Source organism: Pelodiscus sinensis, chromosome 5 (genome assembly GCF_052426305.1).
Source record: "Pelodiscus sinensis isolate ZL-2025 chromosome 5, ASM5242630v1, whole genome shotgun sequence".
Lineage (NCBI taxonomy): Eukaryota > Metazoa > Chordata > Testudines > Trionychidae > Pelodiscus > Pelodiscus sinensis.
The window spans coordinates 24,325,546-24,352,962 of NC_143056.1; the positions used below are offsets into that span (position 1 = coordinate 24,325,546).

Consider the following 27,417-nt stretch of genomic DNA (forward strand, 5'->3'; position numbering starts at 1 on the left):
TTTAGAAGGGTGAGAAGGGGCAGCAGCTGTGCACTCCAGGACGCTGCTTGCTTTTCCTCCCATTCCCTGGACTATAAGGGCTCGTCTACATTGGCCCCTTTTCCGGAAGGGGCATGGTAATTTTTGAAATCGCAATAGGGAAATGCGCGGGGGATTTAAATATCCCCCGCGGCATTTAAATAAAAATGTCCGCCGCTTTTTTCCGGCTTTTAGAAAAGCTGGAAAAGAGCGTCTACACTGGCCCCGATCCTCTGGAACTGGTAATGAACCGCAGCTGCAGCCATTGAGCAATAAGTACTACCCTATTACTGGCAGGGGCGGCCCATGAGCCTAGGCAGACTAGGCGGTTGCCTAGAGTGCCGCTGGCCCGGGCATCTGATGATGACGTCACGGGGCCTCCCATTATTACGTCACGGCCATTGATGGCCGTGAAGGCAGGGGTGCCGATCACAGCCTCCGCCTGGGGCGCCAGTGCTACAGCTGGCCTCGGGCCGCTCCTGATTACTGGTATATAAGCCCTACGAACCACACCGTTTTAAAATCTCTTCAGTTTATAACAAAATATTTGTAAGGATGCCTAAGTGCAAATCATATACAGTAAACTTCCAATAATCCGGCACCTTTAGGACCCAGGGAGTACCGGATTATCAGATATGCCGTACTATCAGAAGGGGGGGCTATGAGGGGCCTGGGGTGGCATCAACCCCACCCCAGATCCCTCATAGCCCCCCCTTCCAATAGTCCGGCTCTGCCCCAGGTGTCTCTGATCAGCGGCTGACTCCAGGAAGCCCGAGGCAGAGCTGGTCAGTTTCAGCAGCAGCGTCTGAATCGGGACATCTGGGGCAGAGCAGCTGGGGCGCTGCCGGGTTGGTCCCCGCAGCGCCGAGGTGCGGTGCGGTGGGGACCAACCCAGCAGCACCCCAGCTGCTCTATCCCAGGTTTACCCAAGTCAGCTGCTGCTGAAACTGATCAGGGGCTGATTCCAGGAAGTCGGGGCAGAGCCGTTCTGCCTCGGGCTTCCTGGAGTCAGCCACTTGTCAATTTCAGCAACCGCTGAATCAGGGACAGCTGGGGTGCTGCCGGGTTGGTCCCACAGCTCCGAGGGGCAGCGCTACAGGACCTACCCGGCAGCACTCCAGCTGCTCTGCCCCGGTTTCCCCGATTCAGCCACTGGTCAGTTTTAGCAGCAGCTGAATCTTGGAAGCTGGGGGCAGAGCAGCTCCAATGGTCCGGCTGCCCGGAGCACTTCCGGGTTCCTGATGGTGCCGGACCATCAGGAGTGCCAGACCATCAGATGCCAGATCATCGGAGTTTTACTGTACATCCAATTTTAAATTATCTGACATATGCAAAAGAAAATGACAACAGAGCAGTGGGGAGAAAATTTTTCATCAACAAAAAGTTTGGTTGGGAATGGAGTAAAAAAGAAGTGGAGATTGAGAAATTAAATCCTCAGAAAAGCGCGCGTCGAGGAAAGAAAGCCAAGTGGCCAAAACTAGAAGAAAACCTGGTGAAGTGGGTTCTTGCACAGAGAGATAGCCAACGTGCAGTGTCAATGGTAGCCATAAAGCTCAAGGCTCGACTTATTGCTGTGGAGATGAAAATTGATGATCTTAAAGGGGGCTCAGGTAAATGGGTTTACAAATTTATGAAAAGAAACAACCTTTCAGTCTGATCACAGTCATCTGTTGGGAAACAGCTTCCTGACAAATGGTACACACAACAACACTGCCGCTCTTATTAAATTAAATTGTTATTAAATAGAAGATGCTGATTTTATCATGTTGGTCTTGTCTTTTAATTTGAGTAAAAATCAGCTTGTATAAGACACTGACATGTATATCCTGTGTGTGTGTGTGTGTGTGTGTGTGTGTAAAAGCATATATAACCTGGGATTTATATTCACTAATTCATGGTACTTAGTGCACTTAACATTACATTAAAGCACACCAGCAGGATATACACAGACTAATTATGTGCAAAGAGAAGGATATTGGCGTTCGAGAGGAGTTGTTATAGAAAGATCCTGAGAATAGGATGGATGCAGAAAGTCACCAACAAGGAATTATATAGGAAGATATAGCCAAAAGAGAACCTACTGCAGACGGTTATACAACAAAAGTTACAGCTATTTGGGCATATCTGCAGAATGAACAATGAGTGAAAAGTTAAGACCCTAGTATTCAGCATAATAGATAGTCCGAATAGGAGAGCCAGTCCCCACAGATAATGGGTAGATGATGTAGTCGATTGGTACAGAGCTAGTCTACAGAAACTAAGCCACTCTACACTGGACAGGGAAAGATGGAAGGAAATAGTGAGGGAGGCATCGGACACCAACGGGCTTTGAGCCCATGGTTGTTTGATGATGATTGATGATGATAAGGAGCTTTGGAAATCACATCCTCATAGCGTGCATTGCTGCTCCATGTAGATAAGCAATTCCTAGGCTGTGTACATCTGCCACTTCTCAAAAATAATAAAATGCCAAGTCTTTCAGTTTCAGTTTTGTGATTTTCTTCTGACTAAAATAAGTGCTAAAGCACAGCATACTTTTTGTATTATACAGCACTCAAATTAGCTTTGAGTTAGTGAAAGGGTCAGTGGTTATAATGTTTGGCTTAACACTGCTACAGGTTTTAGCACTGTATAAACATTTTCAGAAAGTTAAATTATATACCATGTCACTGATTCTCTCCCCCACAACATAATCTAACAAAACATTCTTTTAAAAAAAAATTAACTTATTTGAAAATCTTTATTCCATGAATGAGAAGAGTGTGGGCTAAACAGTATATACCTCTATTATTTTGTTCCAGATAGGACGGTGACTGGTAGCATCCCAGAGAGTAATGTGTTTATCATGTCCACAAGTGAAAAACTGAGGTTTAGAGGGATGGATGGCTAGTCCCCATAGCTCATCAGTGTGACCCTATACAAATATAAACAAAGTTTCTTCAGATGATGGACAGTAACATGCAAGTTAAATACCTTTAATTAAGTTTAATTGTTTCTGAATGAACATGATTAAAAATAGCTTATTGTATAAATTAAGCCATCAGAAATTCTGCTAAGTTTGGATAGGTACTTATTTTATCAGATTTTTTTATTTCTGAAATCACTACTCTGGTAAATTAATTTAATAGGTCTGTATTTTCCTAACATTAGACAAGTGGTATTAGTGCATTTACATATTTTAAAACTGTATGCTTTTTGTTAGTTTGCAAGGAAACAGCTTACCTGGGTAATTGGAAAAAAGTCTCCTGATAGAGTACCTTGTAGAACGAAGTTTCTAGTAGTGCCTATCAATACAACATCACCTTTCCCTTCTGCTACTGTTCTTATTGGACCAAACTGCTCTGGTATCTGTAATCATAACAGATAAATGGACTGGTAAGCCGGATGGCACAAAATTGTTTCTCAAACATTAATTTGTTTTTTTAAAGTATTTATTTCAAGAAATACAAATGGAGTTTTAAGCAGTCACACAACACTGAGCATTGTCAAATAAAGGCTATACAATTTAATATAAAATAATATAGGACACCAGGAAGCAGATCCTAAACTGGTGCAAAATGTTATAGTTCTACTGACTTCCACAGAGCTATGACAATATTTATCATACTACACAAAAAGGTATCTGTGCTAATCTACTATATATCTGAGAGAGAGTTTGTCTGCTTGTCTGTTCAAGAACTCCTCCTAAATGGTAAGAGCTAGGACCATCAAACTCGGTGTACAGCTTCTTCTCATAACTTAAAGCAAGGTAAAGGCTTGGTTGTGCCAGGAAAATGGGATGGAACCCTCTCCCTCTGTGTCTGCTGCAGTGGCCATAGAAAGGTGCTTCTCACCTGGCTTCAAGCTGCTGTGGAGAGAGAAGAATGGGGTAGTCCTCTCTCCCCAGGACAGTCTGCATACTGAACTCCTCATCCCCATCCCCATTCCAGGGCAATGATTTAAATTCAGCATGTACATTTTTATTTTATTTTATCAAACACAAAAATTACTTGAGTTAAGGTCCTGAGCAATGCTGTGTAAATCTTCCAGTACAGTCGTTCTCAAAGTGCAAACTGTCTTGCCCCCCTCCCCGACCTCCTGCCCCACATCTTTGGAGCTTCCCACAAAGGGAGGAGGAAGTGGCTCTCTGCACTGCTGCTCTTCCTTCCCCCAGCTGGGGAAATGGCAGTGCAGGAAACTGTTTGCCTGGAGGCTTTCCCTGCTGCTCCCATTCGTCAGAATTATGGCCAATGGGAGCAGATGTGAGCGATGTCTGGGAGCAGCAGGGTGCATGGAGCCAGGTAAGCTCTCTCATCCCCCTCGTGCCCAGATCCCACACCTCTATCCTGCTCCTGAAGCCCCCTCCCACTGAGGCCCTGTGCCTCCAGGTCCTGCATCCAACCTCGCACCCAAATCTTCCACCCTCAGCCTGCTCTTGCACCCAACCTCCTGGCCAGAGCCCCACCCTGCTCCTGGACCCAACCTCCTGGCCAGAGCCCCATCCTGCTCCTACACTCTATCTCCCACCCAGACCTCACATCCTCACCCCCTCCCTGCACTCTACCTCCTGCCTAGACCCTGCCTTCCCACCTGTACTCCACTTCCTATTCAGACCTTGCACCTCAGCCCCTATCCCGTTCCCTGGCAGCCCCCTCCCACACACTGAACCTCATTTTTTGCCCCACCCCAGAAAGCTTAGAGGGGCCCACAAAATCTACTAGCTTTGGGGCCCCAGAAGAGTTAAGCTGGCCTGTGGGAAATCCTGAACTTAGTTTCTCCCCTTCTCCTCCTCCATGGAGCTGAAGGATAAGGGGAGTGAAGTGTCTCAACTGGGGGCCACATATGTGAGAGTGAGAGTTGGAAGGGGTTGTTGGTATTTTTGCTTCTCACTTTTGTGAGGATTTTTCTGTGAATCAGTGAAAAAAAGGTTCGCTCCTTCCATAAAGACAATGTTGAAACCTTTTTATATATATATATTAATATTTTACTTTATTTAAAATGAAGTTTGATTAACTAACATGATAAAGTTAAAGTGCTTAATCTATTTAATGATTTTGATTAATAGTATTTCCTTTCTTACTGGTTATATATGCCCCAGTATGTTATAGCTACATATTTGCATGTTTATACTAATATGAATAATTAAGTATTTAAGGTATTTAGAGATAAACAAATGCATTTTGGCATCATGGGTGGTTGGTTGATGTTCCACAGAAAGGTATTCATTGAGCGGGGTGGGCTATGGCTAAAAAGTTTGAGAACCACTGTTTTAGTGGAACATAAAATCTGCACAACTAAAACCAAGTAAGTCAGCAAATGAAAATGTTATGTTCCCTTATAGCAGTTAATTCAGTCACATTTTACAAACTGAAACATTAATTTTGGACCAACTATTTTTGTAAAAAATCCAATTCTTTTTAAAATAAATTAAAAATTACTGAGCTTTTCTTGGAGGTACTGACAAATTTTGCATACACCTATACTATGCAGTAAATGTACACTGCTTTAATCTGCTGCTTCCTGGAAGACCACAGTGCAATCCAGAGTGTACAGCTCAACAGTGCGGGAAACCTGAATAGAATAGGTGATTTAATAATAAGCCATTATAAAAATATTATTTGGGAAGTAAGAATAAGTAAGCAGGAAGTCTGACCTTTTTCAGTGGTCAAAGTTATGGAAAGCTTGCCCCTAGTTGCTAATGCATGTGCAATGTCTCTAAAGTACGTAGTACAGTTCATCCACCAGAATATATAGCTTTCCTCTGATCATTCTCTTTACACAGTGTCTAAATTGTCACATATCTTTGCTTTTCAGATGTAAGAAATGTACTTACTGTGAATATTCCCACAAAGTTTGAATGCACAAATTCCTACAAAATGGCTCTAGAAATTTAGTAAAAAATGTTTTAAATTCACCACTGGACTAAGACCAAGCATAGAAAGTGATAAAAACCATTGTCATCACCATTATTGTTTTAGAAAATAAAAGTGTGGAATTAGCTTAGTATTTATTATTGCCAAGCACTGTAAATATTAAATTTAAAAATGCCTATTGCTGTTAGAAATTTGACAAAGAAGGACAGAAATAATATAAGCAACATTTCATTAGAAGCTTTCTTACAACTAATTGAGGTCTTAAATTAAAAAATTTCAAAATAAACCATATATAAATGCCACAGAATGAGGAGTCCTAAACAAGAATACTGATTTAGGGAGCACAGTTCATAAGAAAGTTCTTTCTCTTTTCCATTTAAAGTAGTAAGTAAAATGTAAAGATCACTAGTATCACCTCAGTCTTGTGAAGTTTCTGGTAATTCCCATTCCAAGATATTATTTTTCTGTCTTTTCCACCTCCTGATACCAGTGTACCATCTCGCAGCATACAAAGTGCAAAAATACCACCCTCGTGGGCTCCTTGAAGAGCATAGCTTATTCTATTCGTACCTAGACAGATGGAGAAAAGATGTTATTAGTGAACTATTTATTTCATTTTTACTTTATTTTTCACTTCACCTTCAAGTCTGGAGTTATAGTCAATGGTTACATGTGTCATAGCTCAAAGGGTAAATCTCTAAGTGTCATACATCCAACTGTACTGACTTACAGAAGAGGTGGGAAACCTTTTTTGGGTCGGAGATGCTAACCCACAGAGATATGACTCGGGAGCCATACAACAGTGAGAAAAAAAACCCACCAAAATTGTTGTGGTATGATGTTCTTTTTAATTTTTTTATTTACAATTTTAATGTGATGGCTGAATTTGTACTTTGCAAGGGAGGGGCTGGAGGGGATCTTCCCTGCCCTCCCACTGCTGCAAGCAATTCCCCCTCCCTCAGGTCCCACATGCCTCCTTAACTGTTAAGGAGGCATTGCTGACTGTGTATGGCTCCAGTCTGTCAGACAATGTTCCCTGCTGCAGTGAGCCTATGCAGGGAAGAGGTTCGGGGGCTTCCCTTCCCTCATACTCTGTGAACAAATTCCCCCCCTCCCTCCCTTTCCTCTGTTTCCGCACGCCTCCTTACCAGCAAAAGGAGTTTTGCTGGCAGCCAGAAAGCAGCTGCAGCCTTTTTTTTGCTTCTGCTTCCCAAAATGCCGCAAGGTTCCACCACGTGAAGCTTCTCCCTCCTGCCAGATCTCCTGCGCATGCCTCTCCCATGTGCAGGAGAGGAACCAGAAGTATTGGGCTGTGCTGCAGGGGAGGCTGGGGGAAGTTTTTTAAGCTACACCTGGAATCCCCCTGAGGTGTTTCACAGCCACTGCACGACACCTGTCCCCTCCCCCTGGGGAACCGAATGAAATTGTTTGGCAGGCCGGAGGTTTCCCACCCGTGACGTACAGGTTTTACTTGAAATTGAACATCACAAGGATTGTGCACAACCAGGAGATAATATTAACAATTCAATTAATTAAAATTTGCAATTTCCAATCAAGCACGGGTAACATTTTTAAAAGCAGTCCTTACTTCTTAAAAAAGTGAGGGCCAATGTAAGTTGAGAATGATATTGTTTGTTTGATTTTTAAGCATGTTTATTTTAACTGCCAATAAACTGAGTTTGTTTGGACTCTGTCAAGAGGTGACTTTGTGGTTTTATGGAACTCCACAAGTGGCTACAGAAGCTGGAGAATGTGACTCCTCCTGGATTGTGTAGATGCTGGAGTGCCTCAGAGCAGTCAACAAGGCTCAAGTTTTTGTAGTGGTCATGGTGGAAGGCAGCATTCTGGGGCATCTTTATAAATACAGTGATATTGATCGCTGGGATATGTGTCCCTAGAGTAAGACCTGCATAAATATCTGAAAGACCTTAGAGATAAAGGTCTATGTTGGTCAAAGTCCAAGAAGGAGAAAACATCTCTCCTCAATGAATGGAGGCTCCTATGTCAGTCCTATGTCCTGACACTGAAAAAGAATCCAACAATGCCAGATGAGGTAGGCAAGGTGAACAGACTGTTGAAAGATGAGTTGAAATTGACAGTGCTGATGTGTTCCGTGCTGAAGCTGCAGAAGCTGTAGTGGCAGGTTGTGCAGGAAGAGCTGATAGGATTGAGGGATGAGTAGACCAAGCAGAAGTAGCAGAGGTGAATATAGCACAGTGTGCAGACGCAGGAACTGGTACCAGATCTGAGTGTCAAGGATGAAGATCTCTCTAACAGAGATGGCACTAATTCCAATGGCCCTGCTGGCGTCAACAATGCCATTTCAGATGGCATTGGTGAATCAGGGTGCTTGTGCCCACACCTTGGCACTACAGGACTTGAGTGCCTTGTTAGATTGGGAGTGTGGCCTATCACCCTCAAAAGTTTTGAAAGCTTTGATGAAGCCACAAGATAGGAAGAAGATCTAAGCTTTGGAGCTGTGGCAGCCAGAGGGTTGCTCCTTGTGGAGAACCTCTTTTTCTTGTGGTCAGAGTCAATCTTTCAGGAGTGATACATGACATTGTAGAGGAGATGAACCTTCAGACAGAAATCCTCGTTTCTTCATTCTCATGGAGAACAGGGAACTGATTAGGCGAGACATGTGGAGGACAAATTCCCCAACAAATTAGGTAGCTTTTATGTTTATCAGTGACAGGAATAACAGTCCTGCATGTGGCACACTGTTCAAATCTGGTGGATTTCTGCATGGAAAAAATCCTTAAAATCACTGTCAGCTAATTCCCTACTAAACTGTAACTATACTATACACAAAATGTGAAATTCTCTTTTTATGCTGGCTAACTCAGGTCAAGTGTGATGGAGAGCTCCAACTCTTGGTATATGAAGGAAATGAGAAGGAGGTGGTGGTCACGCCCCGTTTGTGCCCTTTGCTCTAAGCCAAGGGTGGCAGAGTTGCAGTGCTGACTAGTGGTACTGCTGTCAAAATTATCCGACTCATATGCATTAGGCATACATACACCTAGAGTGGAATAAATACATGCAGAATCACTCTAAGGAAAATAAACAGTTGTCTTATTTCAGTGCAGTATAAAATGCACAGCTATAATCTGTCTAGTCTTACCTTTTCCCCAGACTAAGATGTTTCCACTTGAATCTCCTGTTATTGTATCACCATTTTCAGAAAAAGTCACACACAGGACAAACTTTGGCTTCTCTTGTTTCTGTATGGCAGAGAATTAGTACATTTACAGCAATAAACAGTCCATTCCCCTTAGCTACAGTGGGATAGAGAGACACTGCAGTCCCCAAGGTAAAGTGTGTGTGTGTGTGTGTGGGGGGGGCAGCTCTGTACCCCAGAAGGGGCGAGACCTCAGGTACAAGGAATAGGGCTGAGAGCAGCCACCCCCAGTTCCACCTGGATAGCGGTCCCTTTCCCAGCTCTCAGAGCTCCGCAAGCCCCTGGCACTGCACTCTACCAGCAATTCAAAGGGGCCCAGGGCTCTGGCTGCTACCGCTGCCAAAATAGCAGTGGCAACTGGGAGTTCCAGGCCTATTAGAATCGCTGGGCCCTGAGGCAAATGCCTCTTTTGTCCCCCCACCGCTTGGCCCGGCTGCTTAGTTGTATATATTTAATTCAATTTAAACTTATAGTACTAATACTGTAATATTGTCTTTTTTTTCTCCATCTGAAAAAGAAAAAGCAGGAGCTTCAATAGGCTTGCAGAAGTTCTGCAAACACTGTCAGAAAAGCTTGAGATTTCTTTGAAGAAAAATGTGGAAGTTTTGTGAGGTTTAGGCGTTCCAGGCATATTTGCTCTCGAGGTAACAAATGCATCTGTACTATTTCCTCAGCTTAACTCAGGCTATCCTTAAAAATCCATTTAAGAATAAAAACAAAATTCATATTTAATAGTTCTATCTTTAAAATGCTTATAACTTTACAATTACTTGAGTAATTTTCTTCAACTTGGTTTGGTTAAGGAGATAGATTTTAAAAAGTAGAAGCCAACTGGACCACATATAGCCCACATGCTTTATATTGCACATTTTAAATTAGCCAAAAGAAAGAGAGAGAAGCAGGGAGAAGACATGGATTTTTTTTTCTCAATATGCTATGGTCTGTGCACAGAAACTCAGCTAGAAGACAGAGAATAGGGAATGGCAGTTATTAAGCATGACCAATAGCTGTTTGCGTAGCTGTATAATTTTTTTACACTGAGGAAAAGTAGTTTTTCTCCAAGGGCAATTCTGCACCAAAAAATTAAAAATTGTAAAACAGTGCACACTATATTTGAATATTGTGCATATTTTATTTGTCAAAATAACACAATATAATATACACAATATAATAATGCCAGCTTGAATTATTTTGGTAATTTATTTCAAAATATCTGTCAGCGAGTATGTCTGTAACAATACAAACCAAAAGTAAAGATTCTGTTTTTTTCCCAAATAGATTCCTTGCCAAGCATATTAATATAGAACTTTGAGTAAATCATTTAAACTATCACATTGAACTATATTGCCTCCACATGTAAGAAGTAGTGGAAAGGTTTGGGGAAGTCAGAGACAATGGGAGAGCTGAAGGAAAGGGAAGGAGCTTAGGAAAGAATCTGGAGAGTGCTGGGTGTGGATAGGAAAAGGTTTTTTTGGGGTGGGGGAATTGTTAGAGTTGGGATAGCTTCTTCATGCAAACTCTGGCTGACTCCTAGCCTCTCTCATTCAGTCAGGCACATCTGCCCCTGTCCCCACACCCTCATCACCATGGGTCTCTGAAGCCCCCCTCCCAAAGCCTCAGGTTCAGTGCTGTCACCTGAGCCCTGCCCCAGTCTGTTCCTCCCACTGATCATTCTGATCCCTAGTCTGTGATCCCCCAGCAGCCCCGTGTGCCCCACTGTGTCCTAACCTCGCTCCATGGGCAGGGTGCTGTGATGGACTTCCACTCCTTAGAGGGATTCTGTAGCAGTGGGTATACAATTTCCTCTCCACCTGCCCCCCCAAAAATACATTCCATCACTGAAATGCTGCAGTTCCGCATTTTGTTTACCAGAGGACGCTGCAGTGCCAGAACAGCAGGCTGTGTTCATGCATTTGCTATTCTTGACACCACGGCAGCCTCTGGTGTGCAAAAGCAGAAATGCAGCACTTCATGGGAAGAATGTATTTTATGCAGGAAAACACAAAATTTGCAGGACAGAACAATTTTGTAGATGTGCAGAATTCCCCCAGGAGTAAGTTTTGCAGGTCCCATGCATACAGCTTAGTCAAGCAGAGCTGTGGGGGGGTTTAGTGAAGAGGGAAAGTTAAATAGATATAGAAGTTAAAGACAGCCCTATGACTGATTAGCTGTGGACCCAACAGGATGAAAAGAAATGTTTACTGTGAGGACTGGCTAACAATTTTGATCTAGGCTACAGGTTTCTGTTTCACCAGCAGCTGAGTAAACCAATCAGCTATCAGTTCAAGAACTGGAATGCTACAAGCTTTAAGGATCCCTTGATATTTGTTTGCTGACAAGGCTTTGAAGCATTCAGTAAAGAACAGAGGTGCTGCCATTCTTCTCAAGCTCTGGAGAATCCAGGTGACACACACTACATATTATATCTACTATACAGAGGATGAAAAGTTGTCTCTGAAAGAATATCAGAGGAGAAATGTGTACTAGAGTACAGAAGTGTAAATATCATGTTAAAACCTTTCATTGAAATATATTTAACAGCAACAAAGTGAAGAAGTCTGTATAAAGATTTATCACTTAATGTAGGGCTGTCAAATGATTAAAAAAATAATTGTAATTATTCATGAGATTAAAAAATAGCACAATTAATCACCATTTATGGCACTGTGAATAGAATACCAATTTCAATTTATTATAAATACTTTAGATGTTCTTCTGCATTTTCAAATATATTGATTTCAGTTACAACACAGAATACAAAGTGTATAGTGTCCACTTTATTTCTCATTACAAATATTTGCACTGTATAAAAGAGAAACAAGAGAAAGATTTTTTTCAATGTGCCTCATATGAGTACTGTAGTGAAATCTCTATCATGAAATGTAGAATTTTTTTAAGTAATTGCACTAAAAAACAAAACAAAATTTTAGAGCCTACAAGTCCACTTAGTCTTACTTCTTGTTCAGACATAAATAAACTTTATTGCTGTATGCATATTGCATTGTTGTGTTTTAAAAAAAAGCATATACTACTTTACCTCAAATAATCCTTGCTTTTTAATAAGGGAGTTCCCTTCTAATGTCCAAAAGTAAAGGTGTGATTTTCCACAAGTAACTATTATATTTGTATCTGTAGGATGAAAATCTGCTGCAAATACTGCCTCATTAGAACACTTGAAAAGAAAGAAACAATGTATTATAATTTAAAATACACAAAAAACATAACTACACATACATATTTTGCTTTCTAGTTAAACAAACTAATTGACTCATAAGTCAATTGGCTTCCGCGTTGTGCCGCAGCCCAAAGCCTCCCCCCACCCCCGGAATTGGCTATGATATACAATTATGTACTCTAGTTGGATTTAAAATTGTTTGCTGACATTTTTCCATTAAGTGACAGCAGACTGATATATAAGAACTTTGGATGAAATGGCTTGAAGGAAATAGCTAAAGTGAAAACTTTTCTAATTTTGTTAGTATTGCAGGTTAAAACAGGTCTTCAAAACTGTGCCAGATATTCTTAAAAGGCAGCCTTCAAATTAAAATTTGTTTAAAGCATTTTTCTATATGCCCTCTTATATATCCCTACAGTTGCTTTTTAAAAATCTCCTAATAACTCTAACTTGATTATGACAGGAAAAAATTAAAAAACAACAAATAGTCTAGTAGTGCCTTACAGACTAACAAAACATATAGATGGTATCATGAGCTTTCGTGGGCATAACCCACTTCTTCAGATGACCAACTTCCAACACTCCGGTCATCTGAAGAAGTGGGTTGTGCCCATGAAAGCTCATAATACCATCTACATGTTTTGTTAGTCTTCAAGGTGCTACTAGACTATTAGTTATTTTTGGTTTTATGACAGCAAAACAAAAGACAAGACACCTTTCCTCTCCTCCTTCCAAAAAGGTCCCTCTCCCCATTATTTTCAACCTTGAGAAGAAATATTTCAGATAGGTATATTTATATTATCAATCAGAATTAAAAGGTACAGAAAGACATTTAACAAGAAATATTCAGATCTATATACAAGAAAGCATTTTATTGCACAAAATATCTTATTGCAACACCTTGACATCTGCAAGCCTCTCTTCCTTCTGCCAGTCCCATACAGAAAGCACATGGTCATTTGAATCATCCACCGAGCAAAGGTTACTTCCTCCATTCTGAAGCAAAAATTTTAAAAAATCATTTGCAGAAATGAATAAGTACAAGCCTAAAAGCCAGTAATAAGGCTACATTTTAGTCACAGGTATTACTATATACCCGACTAAAAGTTGGGGGGTGAGGGCAGCATGGGAGGGTGACTCTGGGGGCTCTATAAATGCTGAAGGGATACCTTGGGGGGGGGGGGGGAGTGTGCATTAGGTGCAGTGGGTGCATCCTGGGGAGGCACCTTAGGTACTTGGGAAGGGGCACTGCTCGGGGTGGGGCAGCATGGATCATGGGGGGCAGGAGGTTGGCAGGGCTGGGGCAGTTTCCTACTTGGAAGTGGCAACCTCCAAGCTCCAGTTCCACCTGTTGCCTCCACTCCACCCCAAACCCTGGTTCTGCAGCACCCACTGGCTGGAAGTCCCGACTAATGGGTGCTGAGCGTAGGGCCGGCCCACAACATTTTGGCACCTGAGGCGGGGAGCTCAAATGATGCCCCCATGCCTCCTTTTCTCCTGACTGCCTGTTATGTCTCTTGTGCCCTCCTTCCTCCAGCACAGCACTCCACCATCTCTGTGCATCTAGAGCAGAGAGAATACACATGCACCAGCAGCCGCCTCAGTTCGCCTCATGGTAAGGCCAGCCCTGGCTGAGTGGGCAGTGCCTGTGGGAATAGGCAACATGTGCAGCTAGTAACTGAGGGAGGGGAATTCCTGTCATCCTTCCAGGGAGCCCTCTAGGTAAGCACCGTTCTGCATCACAACCCCCAGCCTTGAGCCCACCTTCCCCATAATCTCCTGCTGCTGTGGAGTTGGAGGGGCCTAAGTCTACCCCAGCAGTGGCCAATGTATCTGGTTCGGGGGCTGTCTAAGCTGCTTAGGTGGCCCTCAAGTCAGGTGTACTGGCTGCTGCAGAAGTCATGTATATTAAGGAAATTCACAGAATCCATGAATACCATGACCTTCGTGACAAACTCAGAGCATTAGTCATTAATCACTGCTGCCTAACTGAACGTGAACATTTTATTCTGCTTCCAAATAAAATCTTTATGTCCAAATCCTACAGACTTACCCACACAAAAGTCACTGAAGTAAATTGTGAAGGTTTGCCTCAATTTTTTCAGAATGTGGTGCATATGGACCTTTAAATAATTTAATTACACATTGGGCACAAAACACTTGATGCATGCATTTACTTACAGACTTAGAAAAAGCAATGCAGGTAACAGCACGATCAAAAAAGCCCATCCCAATGATATGCAGAGTGTTCAAAGTAACAGAATCCCAAACACGTACATGGGGTGGTAATTGCTGTAAAAAAGTAAAACAGAAATAACTGAAAAATATGTTGAGAAAGAGTATCAACATTTTTTAAAATCTGAAAACTCACATTAGAAACACTTTATATAATTATTGTGAACACCAGAACAGTTCTCCTGCTGTATGATGACAGATGGGCTAGCAAATGACCCAGTAATACCAAGACATATGCCTAGTCACTCGAATTAATCCGGAAGGGTGAAAACCATCCTTAAATCCCAGGTGCCTTGTACTAAGTGGAAAGTGTTAAGCTCCTTGCAAGATCAGATTTACAATTAGCTCATTTCATGTCCTACTCCAAGTTCACAAGAGTTTTAGATGCAGAAAGCATTATTCTGTTTGCAGCTGCTATCAAATATCTAATGTACAACAAACAAAAATAAGAAAATCAGATATGTATGTACCTAACTGGCTAATTACTCTCAACAACAGCGGATAGTTGGCCATTTAAAAGGTCTTCATTATTAGTTTCACTTTTTATAATATAGGTTAGTACTATCTTTGGTTAGCCTAAAAGCAATTCATTGTATGAAAAATTAAAATTATTTGCATGTCAAGTACACATGTTTAAAGTTCTCTATTAAAAACCACTTACAGTAATATAGAACAAATTCCTAAATATGATGGAGGCTGAAATGCTTTTTTAATCCACTAGAGGGCAGTCCCTGTAAGTATGTGTTGATCACAAATGTTACCTCAAAAGAAGCTAGGAAGAATTGCACAGAATTTATTCTACAAATAAACTGCTGTATCAGGCCTAATTATTACTCTTGATCTTTTATTGATCATAAGTAATAAAGTAATAAAAATATCTCAAAGAAAACTCAGCTTCCTTCTAAAACAGTGTTGCTTATTTTTAAAAATAAGACAAAGAGCTATCAAACTTTTTGGTCTCATGGTACCATCTTTCCTCTGGAGCAACCACCAAACCTCCTCATGGTCTCTGTAGTTGTCCAACCAGTTCTGAAGCTAATTAGCAACACTCAACAGGTCAGATAGTCACATTGTTCAAGCCAACTAGCCACACCCAACCAGACAAATAGCCACATGTGGCAAGTGGCTGGTGTGTTGGATACACTTGCGAATAGATTGGGATCTATCGATAGATCTTGGACCTTCTGGCAGATGATCCTGACTGGTTTGGCCAGGAAGCTATCAAGTGCTGCCCTCCCCCACTGCCATGCTGCTCCTGCCCTCTGCCTTGGAGCTGCCCCCCAGTAGCCTCTTGCTTACTGTGCAGGATGGAGGAGGGAGAGAAGGGGAGCACGGATGTCAGGGTGTCCCCCTTCCACCATTCCTGTACTCCACCTCCACAGAGTGGGGAGGGAGCAAGACAGGGCTTTGGGTGAAGGGAGCGTGCTGTCCGCTTTCAGAAGCGGCAGAGGGTGGGAGTGAGCCTGCCTTAACCCAGCTGTGCCACTACCGGGGAGCTGCCTGAGATAAATGGTGCCCAACTGGAGCCTGCATTTGGAACGTCTGCCCCTCCTGCAGCCCACCTGTCTCCCCCAGCCCATAGCCCACCCTGCACCCAAACTCCTTCCCAGAACCTGTACCCTGGATCCTCCTGCACCCCAATCCTCTGCTCCCTGCTCAGCCCAGAGCCCTTCCACACCCCTTGGATTAAGACCAGAGCCTGGACCCCTTGCACTCCGACCCATTGGCCAGACCCAGACTGGTGAAAGTGAGGGCAGATGGTGAGAGTGCGAGGATGGAGTGAGCTGGGAGGGAGCTTGGAGAATGGGTGTGGAAGGAGACAGGGCAAGGACGTCTGGGTTTGAGGTAGAACCTGGATTGCACTTAAATTCAAAAAGGGATCTTGTGCGTAAAAAGGTTGGAGAGCACTGCTGTAAAGAATGGGGCTGGAGAGTTAGAAACAGACCGCATCAGGAAATAAAACTACCATTGTTACAATGGCACAACTCAATTAATTTCTGTCAAATTAAGAGTATAATGGTTTGCATTTTTAATTTTTAAAATTCAAGGGTGATTTAACGAATGCACAAAAATAGTATACCACTAGTTAAAATACAATACTATGTCTAGAATAAACACACACTTGTGAAAGATGAGTATGTTACTTTAAACAAAAGGCTTGCTCACTTTTCCATCCTTAGAGGTACCTGCAACTTGACCCGTTGCTATCGTGATTCGGTCAGGATGGACAGCCAGGCTGGAAAAGAAAAAGTTGTCAAACTTCATATCTAAGGCATTGATGAGACATTGTAACATTCAAATGCCAAATTCCATTCCAACTAAAACAAGAGTCTATAGAGTTAGTCTTATTACTTCAGTTAAAGCAATGCATAATGGGAATGTAACATCTAAAAAATATATTCACAAAACAGAGACAAAGCCACTTTTGTGACCATTTACTCCCCAAATTCTTCTGTTACCACAACGCAGACACTAGATCCAGTTAGTGATTTGTTTGTGCCCTTCCCGTTATCTTAACATATAGAACAGTAGTACAGTACTAATCGGTTCTTTTTATCTAGTTTAAGCTTTGGTTATCCTTCCTCTTGGTCTGGAAAAAAGACAATTATTATCCACTTCAGAAGTCTACTAGGATACAAATTTTAAATCTGTAAATTTAAGTCTCAGAAACACAATTCCAGAACTAAGAAATCACACCATTTGACCTCTAGAATCAGCTGTCCAGATAAATAAAAGGAACCCAGCAATTACAGTAAAAGCTCTTTTATCTTTTACAGGGGGGTTGCCAGTAAATTAAAAATGCCTGTTAGCTAAGAGGAAGGGGTTTGAAACATGTGGAAGAGGGTGTGAGCCATAGTTATAGCAGGGGTATTGAGTCTAGCAGGGGGTTTGGAGAATGGGGGAAGTGTGAGCCCAGGTTTCGCAGGGGTCTTGGGTCTGGCTTTGGGGGGTGGGAGGAGCTGGGGGTGCCAGATGGAGGCCGCTCAACTCTGATGGCCCCCACAAGTCCCTTCTGCTCCTGGCAGAGGTGTGTCCAGGCAACTGAGCTGCAACAGGCATATTGCCTCCCTCTGCAGGTGCTGCCCCTTGCATATCCCAAGCTACGTCTATACTGGAGCCTTCTTCCACAAAAGCTTATGAAAATGAAGTGTGGAGTAGAATATCGCCGCACTTCATTTACATAATTAATTAGCAACCATTTTTGCGCAAGAGGCTTTTGCGCAAAAAGGAGCTGTGTATTTTTGCGCAAGAGCCGTTCTTCCCGGCACCGATCACACTATAAAATTGACTTTTTGTGCATGTCAGAAATGTCTGTTTATTGATCTTGCTGGTTGATGAAGTGCTGGATAAAGGGGCTTTTACTGTACCACTGTACCCAAGAGAAGAGAAAATAATCAGTGTAATGTTTAAGATGAAAGCAAACTATACTGCAAATATGTTAATGCTTCTTTCACTGCAGCTGCTTCTCACTTAGTCATGAAGGCTGAGTGTCAAATGAACTCTGTAGGGAATTAGGATTTCACTCTACTTTCAATACTGAATATTATCCATTCTCTAAAATCCTGAATGTTTTGAAAATTTCAAAGGAACAGGAGAGCTTGGAGAAGACAGATGAGACAAAACAGTTAAGTTAAAATCTCACTGTAAACAAGTAGGCTCTGTGATTAATTCATTTTATGGAGCATGCTGTTGGCACTATATAGTTAAGGCTGCAACCAGATTCCATTATCAGTACTATTTTTCACCTCTGATACAGGCAAGCAGATGTTTCATAAGGCTTAACCAAGAAAAATGTAGATAAAGGAAGCAAGAAGCACTTTTCCACTGTATAAATGCTAAGAGCTTTACAAATAAACAAAAATCATGAACAAATTATTTAACAACAAAGACATAAAGAAGAATACAGGTAAATAGACTGTAGAACTTGAACATAAGCACCAAACTCAGCACTGTCCCTAAAGTGGTGCGGCACCTGGGACAATACCCCCCTCCACCTGAGGCCCCAGCCCCACTCCACCCCCCACCCTACACCACTCCTTCACCCAAACTCTGCCCCTGCTCTGCCCCACCCTGCCTCTTCCCACCCCTCCTAACCTCATTACACCTCTTCACCCAAGAGACACAACCAGAGGGATTATGAGGGTTCTGATGTCTGCAGCAAGGGGGTCACCTTCCCCTCTACACTCGTGATGGTGAGAAGCAGAGCAACCTGGCCCCAACCCACTGTGCTGCTCCAAGCTGGCTCCCTGGTGGAATAGTCTGAGGCTGTGGCCAGGGCACTCCATTTCCAGCTGCCTTTTCGAGGGAAGTGGAGTGACCCAACTAGGAAATGGTGGAGTGGAGCAGGCTGAATCTAGGTCGCTCCAATTCCCATAGGTGCCTCTGCCGCTGGTGAGTGCAGAGGGAAGGCCCAAACCATCCAATGGATGAGACAAACATCTAGGTATTCCACTTTCTCTTAGACTTTGTTTACACTGGCAATCGAGTGACAAAGCTTTTGTCATTCAGATTGTCCAAGACAGAACATCAGAAATGGCTGCCCGTCGCAGGGAGCCATAGCCTGTAATACCTCTGAGGCTGGTATAGGGGGCTCTGTCTGTGAGGTGGAGTGTTTTCCATATAAGGGCATGTAAAGTAATAATCTTCCCCTGCTCGCTCCACCCATTGCAGTAACAGATCAGCCAGTGGGCTGACTGGTGCTCAGGCCTGCTACTCCACCCACTGCAGCAAAAACCAACCTATGGGGTGATAAGTTCACAGGCAATAAAACAGGCAGGCAGCCCCTCTCTCACTGGGGATTCGCATTGAGTGAACGCCTGGCCTGATCACCCAGACGCCTTGCACCCCCCGCTCTTGAGTCTTACTGAGCGTACTCCGAGTTGGTCAACCCGAGTGGAGACAGTTTATGAGCGTGTGACCGGTACTTGTGTTCCTGCTGTCTCCAGAACTGGTATAACACCCCCCCCCCCCACCATCATCCCTATCCTAATTGATTTTTTAGTTGTCCTTATTGCTTGCCAAGTGACAGTGGCTAAAAAGTTACTAAGTAAGTTTATAAATAGTTGTGGTTTAGATTTTTTACTGTTTCCTTGTATAAAGTTGTGTAAATAATCAGCCCTATGGATAATACCAGTGTTAATTCAACTGTTCCTAACCCCTGGGCAGTTATTGGAAATTATTGTGATTTAGAAAAGCCTCAGGGAATTGTTTTGTGTTGTCTGGCAATCTGTTTAATTTTTGTTCTGATGATTGTCTGGCGCCATCAAAATAAAATCAGTTTGTGCTTTTTGAAACCCCCAGTTGTGGTCTCATCCTTTCCGGCATCCCTTCGAACCTCGTGTATTACGGGGACTGACACAGATATGCTTAACCCTCACCCCAAATGACAAAAAGTTTTGCTGCTGCAAGTGCTGGTGTAAACAGTGCTTTGTCAGCAATTTTTTGTCGCAAAATGTTTACATTGCTTGACTTTTAGTGACAAGGCCATGTCGACCCTGTCAAGGCATACCTTACAGCCTTTTAGCCACATGGTTATGTCTACATTACCAAATTTTGTGTACAAAATTTATGTCTATACCCAAAAGTCAACAAAACAGAAATTGCCAGAGGGAGTTCACACTTGCTTCCTCTGTTAAAAAATCATGTCCACTGGGAGCACCATCATTGTCAGTGTGAATAGTGCAGTGTAGGTATGTATCCTACAGTAGATTTGTGGGAAGACAAAGCTGATCCTGTGCATCCTGGGATTCTCTCAGACTTCTCCAACTGCATTCTCAGCTGTTGATGCTCCTTCCATGAGTAGCTCTGTGAACTCTCCAAGATGAAGAATGTTAAAGCAGCACAATAGTTTGCCCCCCTCCACAAGCAACAGCAGTCTGCTTCCATTGTGTTTCTAGTGTTGGGCAGAATAGGAACACTTTGATGATCTGCTTTTTGCTGCCCAAACGAAGCAGCACACTCAGCTGACAGATACTTCCAGGAGCTTTGAAAGAGGAGGGGTGCATGGCTGTAGGACAGCAGAAAAATCAGGGCAGGCATTATGGATTCTGAGAACAAAACAGTCTACACTGGTTCTTTATTAACAATAAAGAGAGGGGGGAAATTAATTATCTCGTAGGGATGGAAGTTTTATGTTTCCGAAACTGGGCATTTTTTTCCAACAAAAATTGAACTGCAGTATGTACACTCCCACTGTTTTGTTGTAAAAGGTGGATTTTGGTGACAAAACTTGGTAGTGTAAACAAAACCTTACTATGTAAAGAGAGACAAGTTATGGGAACCAAACATAGGGAACTGAAAATGCACTTTATAACCACTCTGTGCAAGCATTTCCAGTTCTAGAATACAAAGTACATAAATATTATCCTGATAGATAGACTAGAAATATATCTTCTGGAAGGAAATGCAGTTATCAGATGAGCCAGGAGGAAAGTCAGTCTCTTATGTAACAAACACACACTACATGAAGATAAAGAGAGGAAAGGATATTAATTAATTTTTAAAAGGTAATGGTAGCATTTTCCAGAACCCTATTCTATAAAAAAAAATAAGAATGTTTTGGAAACTTACCACTTCACATCATCATTATGACCAGTGTAATGTCTCTGAAGTTGTTCTTCAACATTATATAACACAACTACTGATGCAATGAAATACACAGTTTCACCCGTTGGAAGTAGGTATAGGTTACTGCGACAGTCACGTCCCCGATACCCATAGCTAGCAAGCTTGTTAAGATGAAATAACACTACTTATGGATTAAGAGACTGACACATATGGAAAATAACATAGGATACCCCTTCTGTACAGTGACACTATATCAGATCCCTCAAAACGTGCATGGCAGACAACATACTTTCATTGCAATACCTGCTGTTTTTACATTTGTACAAACTACAGGTTTGACATTTGTACAAACCACAGGTTAAAACATTACCAGCTTTGTTTCAAATACGCTTATTATTTAAATTGATTGGTTATACAGATAAAAAAATCATTTGGGCTGGAAGAGAACTCTAGTACGTCACCCAGTACATCTCTATGCATTATAGTAGGACTGATAATCTTATCCTTTGTTCAGAGTGATTGATTCATTATCCTCTCATTTACAGTTTCAGATCCATCTGGATGGTAAAAGGTTGCATCATACATTTCAATTAACTGATATATTTAAAAGATTCTGATGTCATTCACACCACACTAAGTCTAGTGAAATAACTCGAGTTAATACAGGTCTAAATGAGCTCACAATTTGGCCAAATTAAATTGTCTTATTTAAATATGGGAGAGTGTGGTCTCAGCTAGATCCTGGCTAAATGGGAAGACATTCCCACTTGGTCTAGTATGGAAAAAAAGGGTTGTATTATGGAAAAGTCTGACAACCACTGGCATACAATATTAACAAAACAAAATGCTTTATTTTTCTCCTGGTCTTTTAGTCTATACTATTAGATTGCAAGCTTTTTTCACGCAAAGATTATGCTAATAAAGTGCACTATACATCTAGGATATGTCGAGACTACATGCCTCTGCCGACAGAGGCATGTAAAACAGGCTACTCGACATAGTCAATGAAGCCGGGATTTAAATATCTCCAGCTTCATTAAAATAAAAATGGCTGCCGCGTTGTGCCGACTCAGCTGATCGTTGACACAGCACGCGAGTCAAGATGCAGATCGGTCGACAGGGGAAGCCTTTGTCGACCGCTCCTGTAAACCCCATTTCACGAGGCATAAGGGAACGGTTGACAAAGGCTTCATCTGTCGACTGATCCGCATCTTGACTCGCACTCTGTGCCGATGATCAGCTGAGCCGGCACAGCACGGTGGCCATTTTTATTTTAATGAATCCGGGGATATTTAAATCCTGGCTTCATTGACTATGTCAATTTTACATGCCTCTGTCAGCAGAGACACGTAGTCTAGACATACTCCTAATGTGGTGTAGAAGTGATTTTAATAATAAAAATAATACAGAAATGAACACATATTTTGTCCTCCATTCATTATTGTCAAGGATGGTTTGACCCTGCAGTTCAATCATGTGTTCATTTGATGCAGGAAGTAAAGCCAACATTTTCAAACTGGGGTGTCTAAGATTAGGCACTTTAATAAAAGTTTCCTGATTTTTCAAAGGGGCTGAACTCTTGCATCTACCACTGACTTCAACAGGACTAGTGGTTGCTCAGCAATTCTGAAAATACAGCCACTTGCATTTGGGCACCTAAATATATCCAAGAACCTAATTTTAGACTACCAGGTTTGAAAGTTTCAATCAACCTTCTGTTAAGTTTTTTGAGATAATCTTACTGAACATTAATAAAGAATGCATGAATGAAAATAGCAAGTGTCTCTCTTCAGGATAATTTATTGGTAATTAAGAGGTAAATTAAAAGCTTCCTGGTTTTAAGAATACAGTATCCTTGGATTACAGGACACCACTTTATCAGCTTGATCGTCCTATTTGTCTGAATAAAAGTCTGATCCTGTTCCCATTGAAGTCAATCTCAAATAAGTCAAGAATAAGCTGTTCTCAATCATTGTCTGGGGTTCTTTTACTCTCCAGTTCCATCCTAAACCTCTCCAGTCTGGCTTCTGCCCCAGGCTTTCCTATGAATCAGCACAAATGACCTTTTCCTAATCTAAGGCCAGAACCAGTACTCCATCCTCCTCCTATTTGACCTGTCTCTGACACAGTAGACCATAATCTTTATGAAAGCTTCTCTTCCCAATGCCTTTTGTGGCATTCTTTCCTGGTTTTCTTCCTCTTCTTTAATCCCTTCTTCAGCATGTCCTCAGAGCAGCCACCTCATTCTCTCTCCAGGTTTGTATAGAGCTCCACCAGACTCTGTTTCTGGTTTGCTTCTGTTCTCCCTCTCTGGATAACCTGCAATCCACAAACACAAATTCAACTCCCATCTCTTTGATGACAACTAACATATCTATTTTTTTTCCTTCAGTCCAAACAAAAATGTAGGCTTCTCTCTCTTATACCTCTCATAGCTGTCTAGCTGTCAGCTAAAATTCAACCTGGCTAAAACAGAGCTCTTCCCCAAACCTTCCAACCTTCATGACCATTCTGCCTGTCATTCAAATCCATAAACTGGGTGTCATCTTTGACTCTGTTCTCTCTCTATGTATTTGTATCCAGTCTATGTCTAACGCTTGCCAAATCTTTCTGTGTAAGGATATGTTTTTGCTTGTCAATAGATCAGGATTGCTGCAATGAAAGCAGCAGTGCCAATCTACCGGGTCTGGTGAAGACATGCTAAATTGATGGGAGAACAATCTTCCACTGATGTGTACTCCCACTCCCCGAGAAGTGTAAATGAAGGCAACAGGAAATGCTCTCCCATCAACACAGAGCAGTGTAACCCCCACAAAAAGTGGATCTAACAATGTTGAGTTTAGTTACATTATTCACATAATTTAGGTTGAATAAGTTAAATCAATTTACCATGGTAGTACAGATCATCCCTTACATATAGCTCTTTTTTACCATCCCCAAAGCTATTATTCTCATCCAGATTGTCATCATCTCATATCTAGATTACTCCCACATCCTTCTTGCTGGCCTTGATCATATCTAGTCAAAATGCTGATGCGAGGATCTCCTAGCTCATTGCATGACCATATCATCCCTTTCTTCACATCTCTCCATGTCTCCCACTTCTTTATTGTATCAAACTTATGTAAGCAGGGTCTGAATGAGCTCTCGTCAACATCTAGTGATAAACTTGGGGGAGACCTCAAGAGCAGACTGGCACACTTATCCTGCCTAGAGTTTCAGCAGTCAGACCTAAGTTGACAAAGTAATCAATTGTGCTGTTTTGGGTTGAAATTCAATGTATTATTAAATGCAAGAAAATGAAATATTGCTTATTGTATGAGTAAAGGGCAGAAGGGCTTTATTTAACCTTCACTAGTGGGGGTGTCACTCATGTTAACCTCAGTCATGAAGGATGCATCTACACAGCAAGGCTTAACTCGAAATAAGCTATGCAAATTGAGTTACGTCAATTCCATAGCTTATTTTGAAATTGGAAGCATCTATACAGCACTTATTTTGAAATAGAGCATCTTCCTCTGACTTCTCTTACTCTTCAGACAATGAAGGTTACAGGGGTCAGAGTAAGAAGTCTTCCAGATTGACAGTATTCCGAAATAACTGCCTGTTGTATAGACGCGAACTAAGTTATTTCAAAATAATGCTAGTTATTTTGAAATAACGTTGCTGTGTAGATGTACCCTAAGTGTAGGGTTGTGATGCCAAATCCAAGAGTCAAATGGGTTAGGGACGGATGTTCCTACCTGGTAATGTATACCTGTTTAAAGAGACCCAGAAGCCATTTAACCCTCCCTCCTCAAGTGTTTGAAAGTCCCGATTTGAAAGTCCTGCTTCTTTCTCAGTGATTTCTAGAGCTGAGCTCACTGATAAGCTGATCTAAGAGAGTGGAACCTTAGCCCAGCTACAGAGACAGTGTTGAGGTGAAAAGACAATCCAGTAGGGGCAGCAGCAGAGAGATTCCCCACTATTCATTAAAATACCTACAAGGCTGAAATCACTGAGAAAGGGGCTAACTGGTGGAATTTCAGAAGACAGCATCACAGGTACAAGTAGCAGTAATGATGGTGAGCAGCAGCAGTAGTGGCATCAGTGACATGCACAGAGTGACAGAGACAAACAGCAGCAAAGTCTTCAAAGACACTGATGGGCAGAGGTGGAGGCACCACACGACCACCCTCTCTGCTCTAGTTTGGGTGAACCCACCCAAAAACATCCCCTGGACTCTGGGTAGGTTTCTGATCTTCGATCAGCGGTGTGGAGTGCAGCAGAGGAAAAAGAGGACTGGCATGTTAAAAAGACATCGATCCCTTGGACTCTCATGCTGCCAGATGGGAAACTAAGAAAACAGACCCTGCCCAATAGAGCATGGGGCAGGTGTGTTAAGTCATTGTTGCAGTGTTCCCAAATTAACAGTGCTTTTTTCTTTTAATAATTTTGTTTGTTGTACGTAGATTCAGAACATGCAAGTGGGGAAATACTGCCTCTGAGAGACATTCAGAGGTGGTGTTTTAATTTTTCAAGATTACTGGATGGTGGTTCAAACTGACTCCATTTTGTATTGTTAAGAGAATCCCTAGGTATTGAAACCAGGCCTTGTTGATGCCTCCACCACCTGGAAGAAGCATTCTGCATATGCTAGTTGTCATTTTATCTTGGAGATCTATCACCACCCTACCTAGTGAGATGTTGATTCCCACGTCCAATCAGAATGCCTCTCCTGACAGGGACATGGGTGGTGAGATCCAGAGTCAGGTTGGGTTATTTACAAGAAGGTCAGAGTCCGAGGCAGGACAAAGCAAGAGTGAAGCATAAGGAGACAGGCAGAGTCAGAAGTCTGGGCTTTTAAGTGTAGGGTCTGAAGCAAAGACAGGCAGGGAGACTGTGCTGTTGCTCAAACATTTCTCTGTCATAGCTTCCTGTGTTAGGTACTGGTACCACCCAGACAGTGGGCTGTGAGGAGCTACCTCTTAGGTCCTGTTGTGCAGCACCTCCTGCTGAGCCTAGCCTCACAGAATCCTCCTACGGGAGCCCAGTCTAAGCCTACTGTGGTGATGGAGAGAGGCATCAGTAGAGAAGAACCCCTATAGTCCCAGCCTTGAAAGTTCTTACAGCATCAGTCTCCATTATCCACTTGTTAAATTTAAACAAGCATCTTTGTACTTCCTTGTGTGCTACTCCTCTTGCTTGGAAGGAGCAATCCATCAACATCTGCAAAGCTATCTTGCTATCTTCCTTAAAACTTTTCTTTTGCCAAGCTGCATACAAAAATCTTGACAATGGTGAGGCCTCTGACATGCTGAGACCACAGTCTTGATCAATATTATCAGACTGTTTCCTTGCTCTGCCCATCTGCTGTCTGTATCCATCCACTGTTTTCATCTTATACTTAGCTGATCCATTATGCAGCATGGTGGATCTTGATACAAGATAACCCCCGTGTGAACACTAAAAGGCACTTGAGTCAACAGACATACACAAAAAAACACATGACAATGGACAGAATATTTCAGCCCCCTTCTTATTGCCCTTCAGAATTTCTAAGGATGCAATTAGTCTTCTTCTACTACTTCCATTAACAAAATCCTCTTTCACTACATCCATTAAGACAACTCAGACTAGTCTTCACCTTATGAAAACACAGTAACAATGAAGTAGATGTCACAAAGCAAAACATTCAGATTGGATGGCAGTCTAGCAGATATCTGTAAGCAGGGTGGATACAGTCAGGAAGGCACCTCACATGGCTCTTCCACATTATCTGGGAGCAAGAGTAGGTGCCACAGGATTTTAATGATGTCAACATTGTCCATCTCTCTAAACATTAGGGTGATGTGGCAAATAGATAATCACCATGACATTTCCCTGTTCTCTGTTGCAGGAAAATTTTTTTGCATGGATCATACTGAAGACATCTATTTTGTGGAAATAATCTTTTCCAAGTCTTAATACGGGTTCTGGTCTGGAAGGCGCACTGCAGACATGATCTTTACAGCTGTCAGCTTCAGGAAGAGTGCCAAGAGCAAAACTGTAGTCTTTATATGGCATTCACAAATTTAGCTACAGCTCTGGACTCTAAATCATGAGGGATTCTGGACATTTTTATCTCTGGAAGGCCTACAAAAATTATTTTTGCCATTCAATTGTTCTGTGATGTGATGATGGCCAGAATGGTAGAGAACTTTGTTTCTGGATCTCTTCCCAGTCATCAGACATACCAAACAATGTTGCCTGTTGGCTGTCTCTTTTCCATCCTTTTTTGACTACACTAATGGATGCCTTTCATGACATTGACAGAAGAATATTTATTCAGTTTTGCATTCTGGGGACATTGTACTATCTGCAGTGCTTTTTGTGCTCACATAGAAGTGGCCAATTTATTCATTAGGGAGATT

At 42.1% G+C, this 27,417-nt stretch overlaps 1 protein-coding gene across 9 annotated transcripts in view; it reads right to left on the reverse strand.

Moving 5' to 3' along the window:
* EML1 (EMAP like 1) overlaps nucleotides 1-27,417 on the reverse strand; it is a 164,128-nt gene that overhangs the window by 12,441 nt on the left and 124,270 nt on the right. For all 9 annotated transcript variants that reach the window (XM_075926585.2, XM_075926584.2, XM_006123772.5 and 6 more), the window contains 9 exons: nucleotides 21,029-21,178; nucleotides 16,625-16,694; nucleotides 14,405-14,515; nucleotides 13,124-13,219; nucleotides 12,086-12,220; nucleotides 8,992-9,091; nucleotides 6,286-6,440; nucleotides 3,241-3,366; nucleotides 2,801-2,932 (listed from right to left, as the gene is read on the reverse strand). In XM_075926585.2, coding sequence (XP_075782700.1) covers nucleotides 2,801-2,932; nucleotides 3,241-3,366; nucleotides 6,286-6,440; nucleotides 8,992-9,091; nucleotides 12,086-12,220; nucleotides 13,124-13,219; nucleotides 14,405-14,515; nucleotides 16,625-16,694; nucleotides 21,029-21,178 — 1,075 coding nt within the window. The remainder of the gene's footprint in view (nucleotides 1-2,800; nucleotides 2,933-3,240; nucleotides 3,367-6,285; nucleotides 6,441-8,991; nucleotides 9,092-12,085; nucleotides 12,221-13,123; nucleotides 13,220-14,404; nucleotides 14,516-16,624; nucleotides 16,695-21,028; nucleotides 21,179-27,417) is intronic.